Source organism: Manis javanica, chromosome 4 (assembly GCF_040802235.1).
Source record: "Manis javanica isolate MJ-LG chromosome 4, MJ_LKY, whole genome shotgun sequence".
Taxonomy (NCBI): Eukaryota; Metazoa; Chordata; class Mammalia; order Pholidota; family Manidae; genus Manis; species Manis javanica.
In genome coordinates, this window is record NC_133159.1 from 12,304,266 (window position 1) to 12,327,152 (window position 22,887).

Sequence of the window (22,887 nt, forward strand, 5' to 3'; positions counted from 1 at the left end):
CCTAGAGACTGGCTCCCCTAGGTGGTGCCTCCTAACAGGACTGCTTCCCAGTCCTCCCCAGGAGGCTCCCCACTCCTGCAACCACACACTGGCCACCTCCCCACCAGGACCACACTGGCTCAGGCCAAAGCTGGAAAACGAAAAAGGTAATGGAAGTGTTGGGATCAGCCAGAGAAGAATCGTATTGAATTGTTGTTTCCCCATATCTGTCGTGTTGTGTACCTCCAAGCCTTTCATGCGTAGTTCCTTCTGCCGTGTGACCGCCCTGCCCTATTGTCTGTTGGACAAATTCCTGTTCATTCCTTCAAACCCTATTCAGATGTCACCTTCCTTGGGATGTCTTGCTTACCTTCCCTCTGGGCACTCACCCACTTCTTGGGTATGTCTGTGCTTTGCTCCCACGCTTACCATTTCTCACAGCCACTAGAGTGGTTTGTGTACTTGTCTCTTGCCCTCCCTGGACAGCAAACTTGAATACAGAACTATGTCTTACTTCTGTCAAGGCCTTGGTACAGAGGACCTATATCCATGGACCTGTTGATCCAACCCTAAGCCCTACCATCCAGAAAACTTTAAAACAACACCCCAAGCTGATGAGCCAAGAGCAAACACCATTATCCCCAGTTTGCAAGTGACTCAGCTCAGGCAAAGAGACATGCCAAAAAGTCACCTGCTCATGCCACTAGCCAAGTCAGGGCAACGACCTGGGAGCCCAAACTCCTGTGTTCTTAGGAGGGGAAGTGGTCCCTCCCTTTGATTGTGCATATGGGTTAGCTAGTGGACAGTGTTTTTTACTGTTTTAGTGTTTTTTTCACTGTTTATATTCTGAAGCTGGAGCAGTTCATCCAAGTGGTTAGAGCTAGGTACTTACACTACCAGTCAAAAGTTTGCACCATTTGTTTTAGGAAACACCTTATAAGCAATCAAAATAAAAAGTGCTAATACCCTTAATAAACAAAGAGCTCTTACAAATAAATGAGTAACTCAGTAGAAAAATAGGTAAAAGTCTCAAAGAGGCAAGTCACATCATTTAAAATCAATTCAGAGATTATTCATTGAGCAACTACTGTATGTCAGGCACTGTTTTAGACATTGGAAGTGCATGGTGAACAAGATGAGGTCCATGCACTCATGGAATAACCTAATTTTGGGAGACAGGCAACAGTGAACAAATATATCTCATACAGCAGACAGTAGTAAGTGCTATGCAGTGAAATAAAATAGGGTGATATGATGGAGGTGATAGCTACTCTAAGTCGGGTGGGGTGGTCAGGAAAGATCTCTCAGGAAGGGCTGATATCAAGAAGGGCAAGAGCAGGCCAGCCATGGCATGGTTGGGGGAAAAGCACTCCAGAGAGGGAACAACAAAGTAGTGCAAGGTCTCTAAGTAGGAATGGGCATGAATGTTCAAGAAGCCAAAAGAAGCCCAGTTTCGCTAGAGAGAAGGAAGTGAGGAGCAAAGTGCCGAGAACAGGAGGGTTGGAATGAGTAGGGCTCGGTATGCCAGGGAGAGAGTTGAGATTTGAGTGAGGTGGGAAGCCTTTGGAAGGCTTTAAGCAGGAGAATGACATGATCTCGTTCCATTTTTGAAAGATCACTTTGGCTTGTGTGTGGGGACTGGACAAAAGCGGGGCCAACGCAGAAGCAGGGAGTGCAGTTAGCAGAAGCCTGCATCTGCCTGCCGGGAATCGGCGAGGCCCTGGAATGAGGTGGATGCATTGAGGAGCAGGGAGGAGGTGAAGGACACAGGATGTTTGGGGAGGAATTGATAAGCTTTGCTGATAACACGTTTGGGGGTGAGGAGACAAGAGGGGTCAGAGACGCTGCATGTATTTTGTCTCAAACACCAAGTAGATGGTGGTTCTTTTTCTTAGTTGGGAAAAATGGCAGAAAGTAGGGCAGCAGCTGGTTTGGACAGTTTTAAAATAATAGAAAATGCTGACATTTATTGAGCCTTTCTTCTGTGACTGGCATGCTTTGCATCAGGGATTCTCAATCTTGGCACTATTGATATTTGAGGCCTGCTAATTCTTTACTGGGGAGATTGCACATTGTAGAATGTTTACGAACATCTCTGGCCTCTAGCCATTGCCCTTGCTCTGGTCCAAGCCCCCAACAGCAGCTCTGCCTGGACCTCCACATCTCTTTTCTTCTGGTTCTGCCTCCGTAGAATCCACACCCTGGCATCCTTTGCTTAGAACCCTGCAGCGATTCCTACCTTGCTCAGAGTCAAAGCTGCTAAGGCTTTTCATGACCCAGCTCCTGCCTGTTAACTTCCATCTTCTATCCTACCCTCTTCCCTCCTTCACTTTCCTGGCCACAAAGGTCTCCTTGCAGTTTCCTAAACCCTTGAAGCTGCTTTCCACCCCAGGGCCTTTGCACAAACTCTTCTGGCTGCCTGGAACACCCTACTCTTGACAAGGTCTGGAGCCTTCTCATCCCTGAGGTTTCAACTTAAATGTTAACTTGTCTATGAGGCTTTCTCAGGCTTCCTTATGACATCTGCAATTATCTTTACTCTTCTAAAATTTGTATATTATCCCTTGCCTCCACCAGAAAGTCAGCTCCATGAGGGCAGGAACTTATCTGTCTCCACTGCCACATCCCAAGAACCTCAGGCAGTGCCTAATATCTACTAGGCCTTTATTAAATCATGTGCTTTGAGATTAGGAAGGTGGGGGAATTGAGGAAGGCTCCCTGGAGGAGGAGTTTAGATCTGGGAAACAAATGCAGAGAAGGGTTAGGTGGCTGGCACCTAGGACAGAGTAGAGATTCTCAGAGCTTGGTGGAGAGGCCTCCGGGGAGCTATTTGCCCCTTTGGAATATTTTAAAGTCCCACTTGAGACCTGGAAACTTCTGTCTTGGTGTGACCTTGCTTTACCTGAGGCCTCAGAGGCAGGCATACTCCCTTCTGCAACCTAGGAGCTGTGTGGCTATGGGCAAGTCCCTTAACAGCACTGGGCCCCAGTTAATCAGTTTAATGGGGGTGGTGATAACAATGGCCGGCATTCACTGAGGGGCAGCCCTGGTGCTATGTGCTTTACACGTGGTCGCTAACTGAATCCTCACAGCCACCCCATGAGATAGATACTATTGAAACAGAGGCACAGAAGAATTCCACCCAGACATGCTGGTGAAGGGCTTGGCTGACCATCTGGGGGGCACACAGCCCTGAGAGCTACGTGAGATCGAAGTTGTGGCATTTATTTCCCTGGCAGAGGGAGCACTGTCTCTGAAACTCTCTGGAACCCTCTGGACACTGACTGAGACTGAGTCAGGCACATGCTTAGAGTTCTGAATCTTGCCTACTAGCTCGAGGGGATGTCTGCATGTCTCCAGGTCTCTCTCTCTGGAGCCTGGTCAGGCCACCCGCCCCTCTGGCCTGCCCTCCTGTTACCTGCAGCAATGGCTTGAGTCATGCATCACCTCTTTCCTGGTTGTGAGCCCAGCCAACTGCCTATTATGCATCATATTTTTATGCCAGTTAATTACAGCCACTACTGTCACTATGAAAAAGTTGTGTAATCTCGTAGGTCCAGGAAGCCCCAAAATTGCTGGGGGAGCTGCCGTCCAAGGATGCTTGGGAGGAGGCTCTTCCCAGCTGGCCTGTTCTATCTTCCTCCATTGGACTAGGAGCCCTTTGAGGATAAAGATGGTGTCTCCCTTGTTAGGCTGGAACTCTGGACGAAAGATCTAAAAGAATGTTTTAAAATGCATGACTGAGCTGGTAGGAAAGGTAGCACTCAAAAACAACGAATAAATAAATGCACACCATTTTAAAAATGAAAAAATAAAGAAAAATAAGTACATAAGTCAAGAGAAGTAAGTGAGCCCTGAACTGGCAGCTCAATGGAAAGATTCCTATAAACTACAGATTTGTTGATTTTGAAATTGAGGCCAAATTTACATAGAGTAAAATTCTCCCTTTTTGGTATCAAGTTCTTTGAGTTTTGACAAATGTGTGTAGTTGTATCCCCACCACCACAGTCAAGATATAGAACAGTTTCACCTCCTCTCTCATCTCCCTATGTCCCTCGGTAATTAACCATTTTTTCTCATCTCCAGCCCCTGGCAAGCACTGGTCTCTTTTCTTTCCCTAGAGTTTTACCTTTTCCAGGATGTCATATAAATGGAATCATGTAGTATGTCACCTTTTGTGTTTAACTCTTTTCACTTAACATAATGCATTTTAGATTTATCCATGTGTGTGTGTCAGTAGTTTATGCCATGGATTCTGTGCCACAGTTGTTTTCTTCCATTCACTTGTTGAGGACATGTGGGTTGTTTGTAGATGTAGTGATCACGAATAAAGCCATCATAAATATTTGGGTCCAGGTTATGGTGTGAATGTAGGTTTTCATCTTACTTGGGTAAATAGCTAAGAGTGGGATTTCTGGGTCAGTTGGCAAGTACATGCTTGACTTCATAAGAAACTGCCAAACTGTTTTCCAGAGGGGCTATGCCATTTTGTATCTCCCTCTTGGACGAGCAATATAGAGCTTTGTCTTAACAGATGTACATGAGCTAGGGAACAGAGCCCGAGATCTGACCAGGCACAAAGTAGGATCTGAGATCCCCCATAAAGTCAGAACCTCTGCAGGCAACATCTTTCGTGAAAAGGTTAACTTGAAAAATATCTGTCTTTCAAAACAAGATAGCAAGGAAAATGGTTCATCTTCGCTTTGACTCAGGGCAGAGGAGACAAATAAACTCTTCCTTGAGCTAAACCTCAGGGGAGATCAGAACCTAAATTCCTACTTCTTGCCTGGTCCAGAACCCTCAAGCTCAGAATTCAGTTTAAAGTAGTTCCTGGTGGGTAATGCTCCTAGGTGTCCAGCAAAAAAAAAACAAACTAAAATCCTTTCTGGAGGAAAACAAAGTCAATCAGAGCTTTGTAAAATTCTTATAGATAGAGTCCTAGAGAACAAGAGCTTACAATGGAAAGTTTAAAAAACACACAAAGACCAAGATTCCATTAACAAGTTTTCATAGAAACAGGAAGTGGCAGAGTCAGAACTGCAAACACTTCAGGTATTGGAATTAGGACATTCATATTAGGAATAAAAGTGCTAAATAATTAAACAAATAAAATAAAGTGTTGAAACTATGAATACCTAATAAGAGACTACTAAAAATGGCCAGGCAGTTTCTTATAAAATTAAACATCTATTTGCCTTAGGAGCCAGCAATTCCATACCTAGGTATTTACCAAAGAGAAATGAAAACATATGTCCTGGAAAAGACTTGTGTATGAATGTTTGTAACCATTTATAATAGCCCCACACTGGAAATAATACAGATGTCCACCAACAGGTGGCGAGAGAAACAAATGAGGTATAGAATGGAATGCTACTAAGCAATGAAAAAGGAAGGATTTGTGGATACTTTCAAATACCTGAATTAATCTCAAAAACATTATGTGGAGAGAGAGAAGCAGATACATAAGAGTACAAACTCTTGATTTAACTTTTATAAACCCTTTGAATAGGCAAAAACTGATTAATAGGGACAGAATGCAAATTAGCAGTTGCTTAGGGTCAACAGTGAAAGGGATTGATGGAAAAAGGACACGAGGGCACTTTTGTGGGATAAGGGAAAGGTTCTGTATCTTAATTGTGGTGGTGGTTACATGACTACACATTTGTTAAAACTCATCAAACTGTACACTTAAACTAGATGCATTTATTGTATCATAATTATGTATCATATAACAATACTTCATCAATAATGCTTCAATAAGGTTAATTTTAAAAGGCAATATACAGGCTATTTGAAAAAGATTTAAGTCGAGTATCTAGAGATGAAATATATGAAATTGAAATAGAAAATACAATAAATAGGTTGAATAGTAGATTAGACACAGTTGAAGGGAGAATTAGTGAACCAAAGATTGCTGAATAAATACCCATTACTGCAGCACAGAGAGACAGATGGAAATTATGAAAGGGTGGTCAGTAGAGGTGAAGGATGATGTGAAAAGGTCTAAACAAATTGACTCAGAATTCTAGAAAAGGAGAATAAAGGAGAAATATTTTTCAAGGGGATAAAGGCTGAGATTCCAGAATTAATGAGAAATGAATCCTCAAATTCAGAAACCCAAGCAGGAAAAAGAAAAAGAAATATGTATCTTGACAATCATGTTGAAATTTCAGAATATCAAGGATAAAGAGAAGACCTTAAAAGAAGTTAGAAAAGTCAGATCAACTACAAAGGAATAACAATTAGGCCCACAGCCAACTTTACATCAGAGATAGTGGAAGCCAGAAGCTGTGAAAAGATGAAAATGCTGAGAAAAATTGCTATTGACCAGAACTGGATACTTAATGAAACTATCTTTGAAGAGTTAGAAGGAGTTTAAGGCAGTTTCAGATCAAGAAAAGCTGAGAGTTCAGTTCCAAATGAAACACACTAGAGGAAATCATAGAGGATGCGATTCAAAAAGAAATATGTATCTTAGAAGGGAAGTCTGAGACACAGATGAAATTGTGAGTAATAAACACACTAAACATGTGGCTAAATCTCATTAAGCAATCTATAATTGGTGGTAATAATGTCTTTTTTAAGAGCTTAAAAAATTAAAAAATTGAGTGAAAATACTAGACAATGGCAGCATGTTAAGTCAAGCAGGGGTTATCAGATTTAAAGGTTTCTAAAGTTCCTCCTGCGCTTCCTTCAGGGCTCCACGCAAACGTCCCTCTGCTAGAGGGCAGCACCCTGCTCTGTGGCCTGGATCGCCACATCTTACCACTATTGACCTTGGCCTTGGTTGCTTGGCTGAGGACACGTTGGGCAGCTTTCTCACTTTCTATGGGCTGAATTGTGTCCCTCCACCCCCCAAGTTATGCTGAAGTCCTAACCCCTCAGTACCTCAGAATGTGCCTGATCTGGAGACATAATCAAGTTAAAGGGAACTTGTTAGCATGCGCCCTAATCCAATATGACCTCATAAAAGGGGCAACTTGTAGACAAACAGACATGCGGGGAGAATGTCTTGTGTGAGCACGAACATGGCCATTTACAAGCCAAGAACAGAGGCTGGAACAGAGCCTTGCTCACAGCCCTCAGAAGGAACCAGTCTGCTGATATGTTAATTCCTGACTTACATGACTTACAGCGCCCGGAACTGGAGACAATAAACTTTTGTTGTATAAGCCACTCAGTTTGTGGTACTTTGTTACAGCAGAATAATATACCACTGTGAAGTCCCACTTTCCCGCCTTTTCCATCCTCTCCTTATTGGAAGAAGGTCATGTGCAGCCCACCCTTAAGCTCTACCCCTTGAGGGAAGAGTAGCTATATAAAATTATTTGGATAAAAATTCTCACCTATGGACAATACAGATATTCGTCATTTCCCCCTGCCATATCCTAGCACCCAGAACAGCGCCTGGCACATAGTAGGCACTTGAATATGTGAATGACAGAAACCAAAGAGTCAGCAATGACAATAACTGGAAATGGACAATATTATCTAAAGACTGGTACTGTCAGAATGTATGAAAAAAGCACAACCCCCATATTAAAGAAACTCTCAAAATATTGTATCATAGGAAGTTTGAAAAGTAAAACAGGCATGCCAGAAGAAATGCTAACCCAAAGGAAGCCGGTGTGGCTTTAGTGATCATGGATAAAACATTAGGAAACAGCAATGTTATTGTTTATAATAACATATATTATTCAACTATAATAATTATATATAAATACACAAAATATATATTTTTAATATATATGATAAGAAGGAAGTTACCACGATATAATGTTCAAAGGTCCAATACACTGGAAAGCTGGAATGATTCTAACTTTCTGATCTAATGTCCTAAATTCAAAGTATATTAAGCTGAGTTTCTCTTTTTTTCTTAGTTGTATATCCCAGACTGGGTACTGGGAAAGCCAGCAACCTGGAAGCATCCATAGACACAGACAGAAAAGCCCGCTTTCTCTAGTCAAAGGGCCCAGGAAAGGACAGCTGAGCAAGACAGGGAATCTTTTTAGGCCATAACCTCTCTATTCCAACCAAACCTATAGAAAAAACTGTCTCCAGTCTCACCCCCCTGCAAAGGCTGACTGGGAATCCTGGAAGGATGTGCCCCAACCTCTCAGCTACGCTGGCGTCAGAGAAGGCTGAGGAGCTGGGATGTTCATTCGCTCTGGGTGTTAATGAGTCCTTCCAGATCCTGTGAAATTAGAGGAGGCCATGTGGGTGGGGTCCTGGTCTTCCACCACACCCTGCAGTACTGAGGGGTTCTTCTCACTGTGGTGGTGTTAGAAGAAGCCTAAAAGAGGGTCAGGATTTTCACTGCTGTCGAGGCCAATCCCCACCCCTGTGGTATTAGTAGAGGCCATGTAGGGAGCAGTAGAAAGGTCCTCCTCAGCCTCCCAGCCTTGTGGGGAGCCTGAAATCTCAGTCACACTCACCAGTAACCAGGAGGCCCTCCCTTACAGGCATAAAGAGAAGCTGAATAGGAAACCTGCATTTATGTTCCTACCTGGTGCAATAAGGTGGCATCCTTTTCTCCTCTGCAGCAGTGTTAACATAATATGTAAATGACAATATTTAAATAAGAGCCAGTTTCATAACATAATCAAAATGCCCAGGTTTCCACAGAAAATTATTTGTCATACCAAGAACTAGGAAACTCTTAACTTGAATGAGAAAAGACAACACACACCAACACTGAGATGACAGAGATACTAGAATGTTCAACAAAGATTTTAAAGTAGTTTAAAATCATAAAAATGCCTCAAAGAGCAATTGTGAGCCTTTTTGAAACAATAAAAAAAAGAAAGACACAGCAAAGAAATAAAAGATATAAGAAAACCAAATGAAAATTTTAGAATTAAAAAACAATAACTGAAATTAGAATTCAGTGGATGGACTCAACAGCAGAATGGAGAAAACACAGGAAAGAATCGGTGAATTTGAAGCTAGAACGATAACAATTGCCTGATCTGAACAAAAGAGAGACAACTGGTTAGAAGAAGTGGTCAGAACTTCAGGGACCTGTCAGACTATAACACGAGATCTAACATTCAGTCCCTGGAATCTCAGGGGGAAAGGAAGAGGGCGGGGCTGAAAAAGTGCAGAGTCTTGGGTTTTGAGAGGGTCTGGCCTGGGCCAGGGCTACACCCCAACGTGCTCTTTCTTTGGCTTCCGCAGAAGCTATGTCCCAGGTTCCGTGGGCCAGACCAATAAACCAGGCTCATAAGCACCTGGCGAGGCAGCAGGCCTCCTTCAAATAAGAAGTGTTCTCCAAACATGTTGGAGGAAGGCCAGGCCCCGAGCAGCTCTGAGTCAGGCCACGGCAGGGGCACTGGAGCAGAGGGCATCCTGCTGCCCAGCCTTCCTGGCCAAGGGCGTGGGAAACCAGCTCCCTTAGTCATCCACCTCTCTTTCCTGCTCCCCTCCTTCCCTGTGAGACAGGGACCGTGGGCTTAGACAGAGGAGGGTGAAGGCCTCTGGAAAAAACAAAGCAAGATAATCCATTGTATTGCTTTGGCCGGCTGTGGGTCCAGCTTGTTTTTCTGACTTGACCCAGGTGCTGCTTTTCTTCCTCCAGCCCTAAACAAATAATTTACAACCTGGGCGAAGTAGCAAGCAAGCCCAAAACAATGTAGTAAAAACAGAAAGGATTCCATCTTGAAAATAAAATTGCATTTTAAAACCCAGTTAGTTAAAAAGTAAGTTTCTTAACATACTCTTTAACAGACAATAACTCAGCCAACCTTGGGAGCAAAGCAGGCAGTCTTAAGTGATAGGCTCCCAGACCAGGAAGCTGCTCTCCTGGGAGGAAATTAGAACAGTAAAATTCTTGTAAATAACCAGGCAGACTAGAAAGAAACTTAATGTCTCTTCAAAGATAAACATTTTGGGACCACTTAGCAGGCGTTCATCCCTAGCCCTTTGTCTCTCAACTGCCTATAAACCCTCTAGACAATACACCACCCCGGACTCTCTTGTCCCCCAGGAACTCTGTCCCCTCACTTTATCTCTAAAATAAAAGTCTCTCACTTGCTCTCCAACCTTGAGTGTTTGCGAAGTTCATTCTTTGACTTCGTGAACAAGAACCCTGGCATCACCTGGAAATAATCCTGGGCTCCAATCCTGCCTGCCTGTGTGGCCTCAGCCCTGCCACTTCTCCTCTGGGGCCTCAATTTCCCCATCTGTCAAGCAGGAAGGCCAGTCCCAGGCTGGTTTTGCTCCTGGATGATGCAGGAGCTCAAAGGACACAGCACATGAAAGTTCTTTGCCAGATGTGAGCCAGTGTGCGGTTTCAGAGTAACCCTTATGGCAGAGCGGGGCTCTTCCCCCGCCAGGAAGAGTTCACTGAGGGCGCCTCCATCAGACTGGAGATTCCTACAGGACAGGGGCTCTGCCTCTCCCATTAGATCAGAAGGTTCGGAAAAGAGGACAGAGAGGGGCTCTGTCCAACCCTTAACTCCTGTAAGGTAGGAGATGTGCTACCCCCATCAGACTAGTTGACCTGTGTGGCCGGGGCTATGCCTCCCCATCTGATTGGGAGCTGCCCCAAGTGTACCTCGCCCATCAGAGAGGAAGGGCCCGAGGGACTGGCCTACGCTTAGTCTGGGGGTCCCACAGGCATGGGCTATGCTGCTCCTGCAGACTGGGACCCCACCCACTGCCCTCTTCCATCCTTCTTCACAGCCAGTACCTAGGAGGCCTGCTCTGTGCATGGCTGCTGTGTGCATGGCTGGCACTTGGGGACCGGCACTGGACGTCAGGGAGAAAGGAGGCTGCACGTGGACTCAAGGGAAGTGGAGCAAGAAGCATGGATTAAAGCAAAGCCCTGGCTCAGAATGAGGTGCCCGCCCTGCCAGGCCACACAGGCACCGTGAGCTCCCGGGGCAGAGGGCCAGGGTCGGGCTGGGTGATTCAGGTCCACACCAGAGCTGGCTGGCTCTCAGACTCAGCCAAACCCTGACTGGCCTCCTTGGGAGTGATTTGGAAGGGTGGGTCCTTGAGGCTGGGGGTGCTGGGATGCTGTTTGGGAGAAGGTGGGGTTGGGGTAGCAGGAGGTGTGGGCCTCACCTGGTCTCGCTGAGTCACAGCTGGACAGCCCTCTGAGGATCAGCTACCCAATCTGCTCCTTGTACAGATGCAAAGACTGAGGTCACGGAGAGGGGGCCCAAAGTCACCCAGTCCATCTGCAGGGTGTTAGGACTGGAACCCAGGGCTCCTAATAGTGGCCCACAGCCCCTCCCAATCTGCCTGACAACTTCTTGGGTAAACCCAGCCTGTTCTGTTAGGGAGCCTCCCCTCCCATCTGAGGGTGGAGAGAGCCCCTCACTCCCACCCCACTGTTAGTGCTGAGCCTGGATAACCCAAGGGGTGGGTCTGGGCCTGTCCGGGAAGACTTTCCATGCCTCTTATCCTTCTGGCATCCTCCTCCTCCCACCTTCCCCTTTACCACTGTGCTCTGGCTCTGCAACCTAGCCCTTCTTATCAAGGGCTCTTTGTGTGAGACTTTCCAGAATTTACCCCCCACCCACTAAAGGCCCAAGTGCATACACAACTTGCTGCGGGTTGTAACTGGGGAAGCTAGCTGCGAGCAGACTGCCCTTGTAGGCAGGCTCCTGCTTCATACCTGTTGGGTGAATTTTGAGTTCGCTCTACTGTACAGGGCTGGTGAATTTTCTTTTTCATGTTGATTAGTCAGATTTTCTTATATGTTCTGGCTGTGAGTCCTTTGTCAGATGTACAGATTACTGAGTATCTTCTCTACAAGGAAATTTAGCTCATTTAGTCATCAATTCACGCCAGCAGCATCAATAATGAATGAGCCAGGCCTGTTTGTGCTGGCTGCTGGGGCGGCGAAGTGCACGTGATGTGGCCCCTGCCTTCTAAGAGATCTCACCTCTGGAGGAGACATTAGAATGAGAAAGAAATAAAGGCAATTGTTGGGCCAGATCCTCTCACCGAGCTCACACAATTTGCTTTACAAACATTTTATCTAGGAGAGTATCTTCAGAATCCAGCTAGGGTGAAAGAGAGGCTTCCCATGTTTGTGTTCTGGGCTGGGTCTCTAAAGCCTTTGCAGTGAGGGCTGATTCTGGAAGTTTCCTTGGACACACCGGGGCATGGCAGATAGGTGCCATGAGGACACACTGCTGGTGTCAGGAGAAGTTAGGGGTGTAGGAGCAGCCACCCTGCCTCTTGTCAGTTCTATATGGGAGTCCAGGTTGGAAAGCAGTGAGTGGGGAGCTGGGGAGATGCCGGGTGCAGGGGGCCTGGATCCTAGAAAAGAGGACAAGTTCAGGCAGTCCCAGAAAGCTGCGCTTCCAAGCAAAGACAGTGGGAGCTGGCAAGGATGTGGCTGGGAGTGTTGACAGCTGCTAAGGTGTTGGCCACAGCCCATCTGATAAGACTTGGAGCCTCTGTGCCAAAGGCCTGATGAGATGTATTTTGGTTTCTTTGGACCCAGGAATGGGGAGCTGGCTTCTAGCCTCAGCTCTGCAGCTGACTGTTGTGTGATCCAGAGCCAGTTGCTGCCCCTCACTGGGCCTCAGTCTCCCTGTCCATGGCCCTACCGCTTGCACCCTAGCAGTGGTGGATCCAGTTTGATTGGCTGAGTCACCTGATGACTTCCAGACTCAGTTTCTTCATCTGCACAGTGGGGATAAACACAATCACTACCTGGGAGGTGCCAAAGGGGGTGTGTCCCCAGCACGCAGGCCTGGCGCAAAGTAGGTAATCAGCACAGAGCTGAGAGCAGGCAGCAGGAGGCTTGGGGAAGGGCTGACCCTGGGGGGAGCAGGAAGCTGAGAGGGGCCCAGCTGGGCTCTGGGACTCTGCTCCTGGGCTCTCTCCCGCCCAAGGACTCCATCTCTTCCTTGCCGTTTCCCTTCCTCTCTGTCTCATACTCTCTGCCCCTCCTTTTCTCTGTGTCTCTCTTCTTTTCTTTCTTGTTCTCTGTGCTGGGCTGAGGACTGGGTGTCTCTTGAATCTTCCTGCCATCAAGCCTCTGTGCAGAGGGGCTGCCCTGGGGCCTGCAGGCCAGATACAGGACAGTCTTGCTCTTCTCAGGGCAGAAGTTGGGTGTGCGTGACACAGTGGGAGGGGCTGAGGCCAGCGGCCCCTGCAGCTGCTAAGCGCCATCAACAGCAGGATGTAGCAATGACTTCCCAAACTCTGAGCCCCACGGATGGGGTTGCAGCTCTGCTTCCATCCCCGTTAGCAGACCTTGGGTTTGTTGCCTTGACTCCCTCAGACTAGATCTCCTCCTCTGCAAAGCAGAGGCCAGAGCAGTGCTCACCTCCCAGGTTTGATGCAAGAATGAAGACGATGAGGCAAAGTGCTTGGCACACTGTAAGTGCTCAATAAATGCTGGCTCCCATTACTACCACCGCCTCCCTCCATGCATGAGTCGCCTGGCTTCAGCTCGTTCCCTGGCTGTGGCACTTAGGAAACGTCCCTGGAACATGTTCATGCATTCCCCATAAGCTGTGCTCTCCCGTAAGACGGGCTGGGACTAGGTCTCATTCATCCACTCATGGCCCAGCCTATGGTAGGTGCCCAAGAAATGTTGAACAGATGAGTGAGTGATTTGGGGAAAGACGCTGAACCTTCTGTGCAGTGGCTTCTCCACTGGGAGTTTTTGGGAGATGATGTCTCTCAGCAGCACAGACTGTGAGAAGAGCAGACGGACAGGCCACATCTGAATGGTGTGCCTCAATTGGACAGAGCTGCCCTCGCGGAAAGGAGAGTTTTTCAATGAACCACTTCAGATGGCCTAAGAACCCAAGTTTCTAACTCTGGGGTCAGTTTTCTGTCTTTTACCTCACATTGCTTCTGTGAGGCTGTGTGTTTTGAGGCAAATACTACCCCCCTTCTCCGGGCCTCTCTGCCTCTGTATGTTCAATGAAGCAGGTAGGCCAAGTTTTCTGGAAGGGGCTGCTGAGATGTGGAGCTGTGTTAGGTGATCAGCCCAGCAGAGGTACCGTATCCTGTACCCTTCCCAGGAATGACTCCCCAGCTCCGAGTGATTCAGCAGAAGGTGCTGGACCCGGGCTAATTCCCACAGCGAGACCTCAGGTTGGCTGACATTGGCAGGTCTTGGTCTCTGCTCTAACAGCTGCAAGGAAGAGCCACCATTAGGGAGGGAAACCCCAAATTCCCTGCTACTCCCTACGTAATCAAAAGTTTGGACAAAACAAAGATGCTCATGGAGAAAAGCCTGAAGGATACACAGCACATTTTTCTGTAGACACCCCAGCTCAAAATATACGGTGGATCAAACCACACCCAACGGTAAGGATGATTTAGTTCAATATCTCACAGTTGCCGCACTTAGTAAATCCCACCTGGAGGTTGGGAGGATATCCATTAGTTCTCAGGGCCTGGAAGACCTGGGCTTCCCTTCCCCAATTGGTTTAGTTTTACCTTACGAGCACCATGATTCATGGAATCAGTGATATTTCCCTTTTTTCCTGGGCCACCAGGGAACTCACAGCTTAATCTGCCAAATAGACAAGATGTCCATCTCTGTCTTTTTCTTTCTTTTCCCAGTCTTTGACTTAATTTTCTCACTTAAAAAAAAATTTTATCCAGGGGGTGTATTTTGTAAGCTGTCTCAAATTCTTTTTATTAGGATGTGAGATATAAAACCATGAAAGAAATGGAAGTGTTGAGTCTTCCTGTGGAGTGGATGCTGGAGGAACAGAAGGGGAAGTGGGGAAGGGGAGTGCGGGGCAAGAAGGCTGGTGTTGAGCAGAGGTTCACAGAGACTCACGGGCAGGAAGCAAGTCCCCGGTGGGAATGGGGTGGGGTGCCCAGAGAAATGATCAGGACAAGGGTCGGGCGCTGAGTGAAGGAGGGGTCTTCAGGAACCTGGGATGGGAGGCCCTGAATGCCGAGTGAAGTTTCTATTTCTTGAGGATCAAGTATATTCCAGGCACTTACATATGTCACATATAACTTCTACAGTATTCTAGATCTTACGAAGTAGAAGACTCAGCCTTAGAGAAGTTAAGTCATTTGCTCAGGGTCCTGAAATCAAAGAAATAGCTGAGCTCAGATTGGAAACCCAGACAGTAGGGCCCCAATGTCTGCACTTTTTCCACTCAGCCACCCTCCCTTATCCTGGGGGCCATAGGAAGCTGGAGAAGGCTTTTCAGGGGAATGGTGTGATCAGATGCATATTTCAGACAGATGACTGCTGCCTGCAGCACAGAATGCAGTGAGCCTGGGGACTGGGAATCCAAAAGGCTGCTTAGGTCTCAGCTGAAAGGTGGTGGAGGCTGGCACCAGAGAGGTGGGGGGGGATGAGGGTCAGGTGGACAGAAAGGGATGAGGCCAAGAGAAGTTTGGAAAGTAGAGCTGATGAGTCAGGTGGGGGTGCTGAATATTGTGGGGGGGGGCAAGAACAAAGAGGTTCCTGGGTCCCTGGTCTGGACACCAGGGTGGAGGCAGGTGCCCATTCACTGAAATGAGAAAAAACCATCTGGGGACAGGCAAGGAGGTGATGTGCTTGGCAGGCTGCTGAGTTGTCTTGTGGGGGTGGGGCTGACTCTGCCTGACCACAAGCCCCCCGGGCCTGTACTGTGCCCAGCTGTGCCACACACTTGGTGTCAATACCACTGTTGGTGCTGCCACATGGAGCCTTTGACAACCCAGAGCTGAGGAGGGAGTCAGCAATTGATCCCTGAAGGTCCATGGTGCCCAGTGGGGACCTGGGCCCGTGTTTCAGGCTCTGAGGGGATGGGGTAGATTGATGTGGGTGACTCACGGCCCTCCCCACTTCCTGCTATTAGAGCCACAGGCCCCCAGGCCCTCTGGCCCCATGGGAATCAGCAGCCACGCTGGTTGAGTCAGAGCCCCCTGGTCCCCTCACCCACCAGGAGTCCAGGATCCTATGTTGGGAAGGGGCTGGGGGTAACCTGGGAGACCCAGAAGGGCGAGTCCATAAGGAGCAGAGCAGACGTGGCAGGTAGTGAGGACTGACTTCTAGAAGGCCATCTGTATACAAAAGTGACCAGGAGATTTTTTTTTTTCAATGAATGAATGAAAACTTTGGGATCCAGATTTGGCTTCCTGTGACTTCACTGTGTTATCTTGGGTCTGTTATTGCTCTTTTCTGAGCCTTGGTTTACCCAACTGGAAAATCAGTGGGCTCTAGGAACCCTTCCAGCTTGAAATTGGAAGATTCTGGGGAGCAAGTGGATCTGTCCCTGTGGTGCTTAGGGGTGCTGGGAATAGAGAGAGGTCAGAGGGCAGGGGGTCCAGGGCTCTGCTGATCCTCCCTACCTTCCCATGGCTGTCCTAGGTAAGCTCAGACACAGACTATGTGTTGTAGGGGAAGAGGGATCCCCTTGAGTGGACGCTTGTCCACAGCAGGTGTCAGCAATCTTGGGAGCAGAGCAAGACCTACTCTAGTTGTAGGGCCTGAGGCAGGCAGATGATGCCAAGGCTTACCTGGGCACAAGCAGCTGAACGTCATGCGCAGCAAATGATTTCCCCGACCAGAGTTATTCCCTCTACCACCATCCTTACCCAGAGATCCATAAATAGTCAATGTTGGGGTCTCAAACAATGGTGCAAGGGCCAGGTCTGATTTACAAATGGGTTTTGCTTAACCTGCTGTGTTCTGTTTTTAAGAAACATTTGATTTTACTGTGTTAGCCAAAGCAGGCTCCTTCCCTTCGCCACAGTTGCCACCCTTCCCTATTGTCCTGTACCTGGCAGCTTCACACATTTATGTTATCTGCCTGACCCCTTAAATCATCTGAGTCTGGCAACTCTGCTCTAGCCAAACAATCCCATTTTTTGAGTAGGGAGACTGGAGGGAGGCTCCTAGGTCAGTAGAATCCTGGATTACCCGAGGTTAGAAGAGCTCCTGAGATCACCAAGGTCTCATTACCAGATCTCTGCTCCAGTGCCTTTCCCCAGACAGGCCTTGCCTCATCATCCACTCCACCCCTTCAGCTTTCATTGTGTCTCCTCACTTCCTGATGTCTGGTCTCTGTCCTGCCAGTTCATTTCCTCTCCTTCTTTCTACTCTGCATATCTCGTAAGGGCAGGTTTGTTTTACTCTCTGTTGTGTCCTCAGTGCCAAGAATAATGGCTGGTACATGGCAGGTGCTCAAAAACATGGCTGAAGGATAGAGAAAGTGAGGCCCTGGACGTGGCAGTACCAGCACTAGACTCTCCCTGCTCTGGTTTCCCTGGGTGTTGCAGGGACATCCCGGTGTATGGCCACAGGTCCCTGGCAGCTGGCCGGCCTCTCCCCTGCGTGGGGCTACGTGTGAGGCTAGCCCGGGCAGGCCTTTGCTGCTGTGTGTTCTGCCTGCAGGGGGAGAGGGCAGTGATGTCAACAAGCGCCCCCCACCCCCACCCCACCCTGCTCCTCCCAAATCTGACCGATCTGAGATCTGACCTTTGACTCCCAGGTTCAAACAGACCACAGCAGGGGCGTGCCGGAGGTGCCTTCTGTGGGTTGTGGGTAGGGCAGGGCCAGGGCAGGTCATAGTGTCTTACAAGAAATGTTCTCAGAGCCGGAGGAAGGGGGGAGGGAGGTAGACAGTAAATAGCAGAGGGGGAGCAGGGAGGCCGAGAGCAGGAAGCTCATCTTATTTGTCCTCAAAGAGAGACTATTTTTTTCTAATAGTAAAAATATTTGCTCACAAAAACTGGCCCCACAATGCACAAAAGCATGAGGAAGAAGAAAGAGGATCCAGTGTTCTACCTTTAGAGCCCATCTGGAGTCAGGCGGCCCTGCCCAGTCGGCCCCACCACTTCCCAGCTCAGAGAAAGCCCCTTACCTTCTCTTTGCCTTAAATTTCTTCATCTGTGAAATGGGAATCCCCCAGTGTCCCTCTCAGTCTCTCTGCCCACTCTTCGCTATTCCCTCCCTCTTTCCTCCGGCTCGGAGACCATTTCTTTTAAGACACCCTGGTCTGCCCGGGCCCCTGCCCTCCCCACAGCCCGCAAGAGGCGCCTGCTGGACCTCCATGCTGTGGGCGGTTTGAACCTGGGATTCTGGGCTTTATTGGCACCTGCCACGTGGTTTTGCGGTGAGAATCAGATAAGTGAATACATGGCAGGGGCTTAGAACAGTGCCTGGTGCACGGTGGGGGCTGGTATATTTGTCTGCTCACATTGCATCATCGCCGCCGTCACTGTTCTCCTTGTCGTCATCACCGCTGTCCCGGGATCACCCTCATCATCATCATCTGGGCAGACAGCTCTTTAAGCACCAGTCTGCCCCTTCCTCCCTTCTTCCCTCTTTGCCATCAATCTGCTCATCCATCTTTCTCATGGAAATAATACACCCATGTGTGTGTCGGGAAATGTACTTTTTATAGCCCACATCATATTACGTGTGAACAAAATGGCTCAGTGTGTGGTTCATGCGGGTGTGGGTGGAAACCACTGCTCACTGTGGCGGTGCTGTTTTGCTGCATGCTCCACGGGATAGACCCATACTGTGCCTGGGTACCTCAGATGCGATGCTCTTTGCAGGTCATGAGCATTTGCAACCCGATATGTTGGCAATAAGAAAGATCGCTCCGGGAAGGTCTTCAAAATCAAAATTAACCTAATAAATGTTTGTGCCATTTTTATGTTCCCTGTCTCCCTAATCAGATTGGAGATTCCTGGAGACAGTGACTGTGTCCCCCTCCTGCCTCACCAGACTGGCAGGTCCCCAGGCAGCGGGTGTTCCTCCACTCTCCGTCTCTCTCCCTGCCATCCCCCTGCCCCAGACCTGTGAATGGGGACATTCCCATTGTGTGTCCTTTACTGTGTTCTGTGTAATGGCTGCCTGGGATGAGATGACCCCTGTGGTGCCTGAGGGAGCTCCCCTCTTCTGCACCCCTGATACCCAGTGTGGAGGGAGCATGTCACCTGTAATTTGCTGTCTCACATGAGGTCTGGTAGACATTTCACGTCTAACAGGCCCTCCCCACCCTGCCCACCCGCAGCCTCCCCATCTCTTTGAGTTGCTGGAACCCAAAGACCCCGGACCTCCTTGATTCCTTTCCTTCTCCCCCACCCGCATCCAAGCCATCAGCAAACCTCTCGGCTCCATCTTCAAGATACATTCAGAATCCAACCACTTCTCCCTCCTTCGCTGCTACCCCAGGACCAGACCACCATCATCTCTTGCTTGGGTGACAGAGAAGACTGTCACTGCACCATCTGACATCACCCACACTTTACTGAGGTGACTTGACTTTCTGTCTATCTCCCCAGAATATAAATGCCATCAGAGAGGGGACTGAGGTCTGCTTTGTTCATGGTTGTATCCTCATTGCCTAAGAGAGTGCCTAAGACAGAGTAAGTGCTCAGCAAATGTTTGTCAAATGAATGAATGGAAAGTCTGTTCACACCCTGAGGACAGGTGGGAGCCAGTGCTTGCCAGAGCTGAAAGGAGGCGGTTCTCAGAAATGAATCAGCCTCCCCAGCCCACTGCACTGAGCTCTTTCTGGAGCGCCTTCCCCACTGGCTGGCCAAAGACGCTCCCTCAGGGTGGCTTCCGCCACCTGTCCCTGCAGTTGGGGTACCAGAGCGTAACCTCACCTTCTGGGGGTGGTAGAGTGTGGTGAGATGGGTGCGGCATGGGTGTAAGCCCTGACTCCCATTTGCTAGCAGTGTGATCTCAGCCATGATTATCGTCCCTGTAAAATGAGGATACTAGTAATCGTAGCTAGCTTTTAGTGAACACTACATGCTGGACCTGTGCTGACCTCTCACACATAACTCATGTAATCCCCACATCATTCCGGCGGGCCAGGTACTATTGTTACACCTGCCATCTTACACTCAGAGAGATGGAGCCACAGAGAGGTTAAGGAACCACCTGAGATCACAGGGTGTAATGGGCAGAGTGGGATCTGAAGCCAGGCAGACTGACTGCACTGTGCCTTATGTGCCACCTGCCCCTCAGCAGGAGATGACATCTTCAAACTGAACGGCCGCATCTGGTACATAGTCAGCCCTCAGAAAATGTTGACATCATGACCGTGTGCGTTTCGCACCAAGGCTCTGAGGATAGAGACAAAGCTCAGCAAGCGGACAGGGGCTGATGGGGAGCTTGGTGGTCTGTTGGCAGCTGAGCCCTGCTCTGTCTGGGGTCCCCGGCTGAAGCCCCATTTCCCATCCCTCAGAGAGGCCTCAGGTGCCTTCTCTCCTGGTCTCCCAGATTGACAGGCCTGAAAGAGAAGGGCTGGGCTTGAGGCGGGGAGGTGGAGACCTGGCTCAGGCAGGCTAATCAGGTCACAGGGGGAAATTAAAAGGGAGGAGAAAAGTGTAGACCCATCAGAGCGCGCGCGCTCCTTCCTTGAGACGGGGTGCCTAGGACAGGAGCTGGGGACAGAGCCAGGGCCGCAGGATGGCCCCTCAAAGAGCTGTGCAGCTGTCCCTGAAGAAGCCCACCTACGCTGTGTGCATGGTGGGAGTTGAGACGTACGTGGATGTTCACAGGTGAGAATTGAGAGACACCCACCTGGCTGTGGGGGTTCTGGGCTAGACCAGAGGACCCCGAGATATTGGGGTGGGGGCCTGGGGAACAAACCAGGCTGGAGGGAGTTGACAGGAGGTTGTCCTGACAACAGAACAGTGGTGCTGGCTGGAGAGCCTGGGAGGGAGGAGCTTGGGTGTCAGGTCCATCCTTTGGGCACCAGGGTCAGGCGTTTGGCCCCAAGCCCCTGGGTTCCAAGCTCTGGGCCCCGGTGCCAGGCTTTGGGGTCTGGGCTCTACTCATGTCTGAATGGAACTTGCACGCAACATTAGAATGAATTGTTGCTCAACGCAGAGAACAGGACTGGGTCTCCCTGAATTTCTCCCTCATTTTTTTTGCAAATGATCTCTCTCTTGAGTGGAGGGGTGTGGTGTGTGGCACCTTGATATTTGGAGGCCAGCCAGGGTGATTGGGATCAGAAGGGAGTGGTGAGGAGATGATTCAATGAGTTAATAAAGGAAAAGAACTGGGAATAAGACCGGGGGCTTGTGTTTGCTGTGACGATGATGGTGATGGTGCTGAGGGTGGCACTCGCGGCATCTGATGGGCAGCAGAAAAATCAGCTTCTCCCGTTGGTCCAAATCCTCCGTCGTGGCTCTGCCTAGATGGGGGCCCAGGGACCTGGCCCAGCCTCAGTTTCCCCATCTGGTCACCGAGAGAGATGGACTTAGGGATCTTTGGGAGTCTTTCCAGCTCTGACAGATTGTCTACGAACTCCATCTCTGCTGGATCAAAAGGCACTGGGGGCCCTGCGGATGGGGAGCTAAGGGTGGGAGTCCCCCTCCCACAGGAGGTGGCTACTGGGGGTCTGTTACAAGGCGCGATCAGAACTCCCAGCCCTGTCTTGGGTCTCAGTCTCTGAGCTCTCCCAGTCCAGCTCATGAATTCTGGACTGGCTTCCCACCAGCTGCAGGTGAGCCTCTGCCCCAGAAGCCCTCTCTACCCTCCCCACCCATGCCCGGGGCCCCAGTGACAAGACTGGGCAGGGGAAGCCAAGAGCCATGGAGGCCAGACCTTGGCTCTAAGTCAGCTGGAGACCCTGGTGTGGGGCTGGTTCTCTTGAATCTAAGTGACCAGCAGAGATTCCATTTTCTCCTGCCCTTTTAACACAGAGTTGCCAGGCTTAGCAAATGAAACTATAAGATGCGCAATTAACATGTCAAACAAACAACAAATAAATTTTTTAGTATATGGCTTGGGGCATACATGTATTAAAAAAATCTTATTTGGCTGAAATTGCAATTTCACTAGAAATCCTATACTTTATCTGGCAATCCTGCTTTAATACCAAGAGCATAGAAGGGTCTCCACGATTTCAGACCCCTGCTGTCTTCCCAGGGGATGGCTATTTCTAGAAGGTAATTTCAGAGCCCTAGACCCTAAGTGGTGCTGCTGACTAAGGCCAGGAGCGTTTGGGAGCTAGCAGACCTGGGTTCTGGTCCTACCTCTGCCACTGACTTGCTGTCTGACATGGGCCAAGTCACTGACACTCTCTGGGCCTCATTTCTTCATCTGAGTCCCTACAAGATGATCTGAGTCCCCTCTTCAGTTCAGTGTGGAGGTAAAGTGCCCACACTCTGGAGCTGAACAGACTTGGGTTCTCATCCTAGCTCCATTCATGGCTGTGTGACCCTGGGCAAGCTGCTGCACTTCTCTGAACCTGTTTCCTCATCTGACCACAGAACCAACCTTAATGGGTTAGGGGAAGGATGAACGAGACCGTTCATGTGTAGGGCTCTTTGCACTGCAGGTGTCCTGGAAGTGGGAGGTGCTCACAGCTGACAGCTCTGTGGGTTCCCTTCCCCCGGTGTCTATTCTTCTCATCAGGTCTCCAAGGGTGAGAGCCACAGAGGACAGACCAGGGTGTGTGTAGTGGGAATGTAGGGCGACGCTGTCTGAAAATCCCCTTAGGCACCACCAAGCACCTCAGCATCCTCAAATGCGAGCCCTGGCCCAGCTAGGGGCACAAGGAAGCTCCCTGGATTGTCCATAGCTGCTGTGCTCTAGTTAAGTTTGGGAGGGCACACTGCTTTAGGACCCGAGTGGGTACTTTGATGGACCTCCACCCAAGAGCCCTTCAGGAACCTGCACCCCAGGTGTTGGTGGGGACCAGAGTATTAGCCACTGAGAGTCTGTAAACTAGAAAACTTGTTCTGCAGCAAGCTGGTTTAAAAGTAGACCTGAAGATGAACTTCCTGCCAGTGAGGTCTGTGATAGGTGGAGAAAAGGGGATGTAGAATTGTCAACCTGAGAAGGCTTTAAGAGGAGCCTACAGATGGCTCCAGGGCCTGGGCTGGCTAGGAGGAAGGGGCTATACTTGATGAACTTGGGGTTCTCCCACGCCCATTGCCAGGTGCCTGGCTCCTCCTCAGGCCAAGCAAGGGGTTTCTATTCAGCCTTGTGGACAGAAGGGG

At 49.1% G+C, this 22,887-nt stretch overlaps 1 protein-coding gene across 1 annotated transcript in view; it reads left to right on the plus strand.

Moving 5' to 3' along the window:
• Positions 1-20,263: 20,263 nt before the first annotated feature.
• The window catches only part of PADI1 (peptidyl arginine deiminase 1), a 35,663-nt gene continuing 33,039 nt past the window's right edge, over positions 20,264-22,887 (plus strand). The window contains exon 1 of the mRNA XM_037000094.2: positions 20,264-20,436. Coding sequence (XP_036855989.2) covers positions 20,345-20,436 — 92 coding nt within the window. The 5' untranslated portion in view covers positions 20,264-20,344. The remainder of the gene's footprint in view (positions 20,437-22,887) is intronic.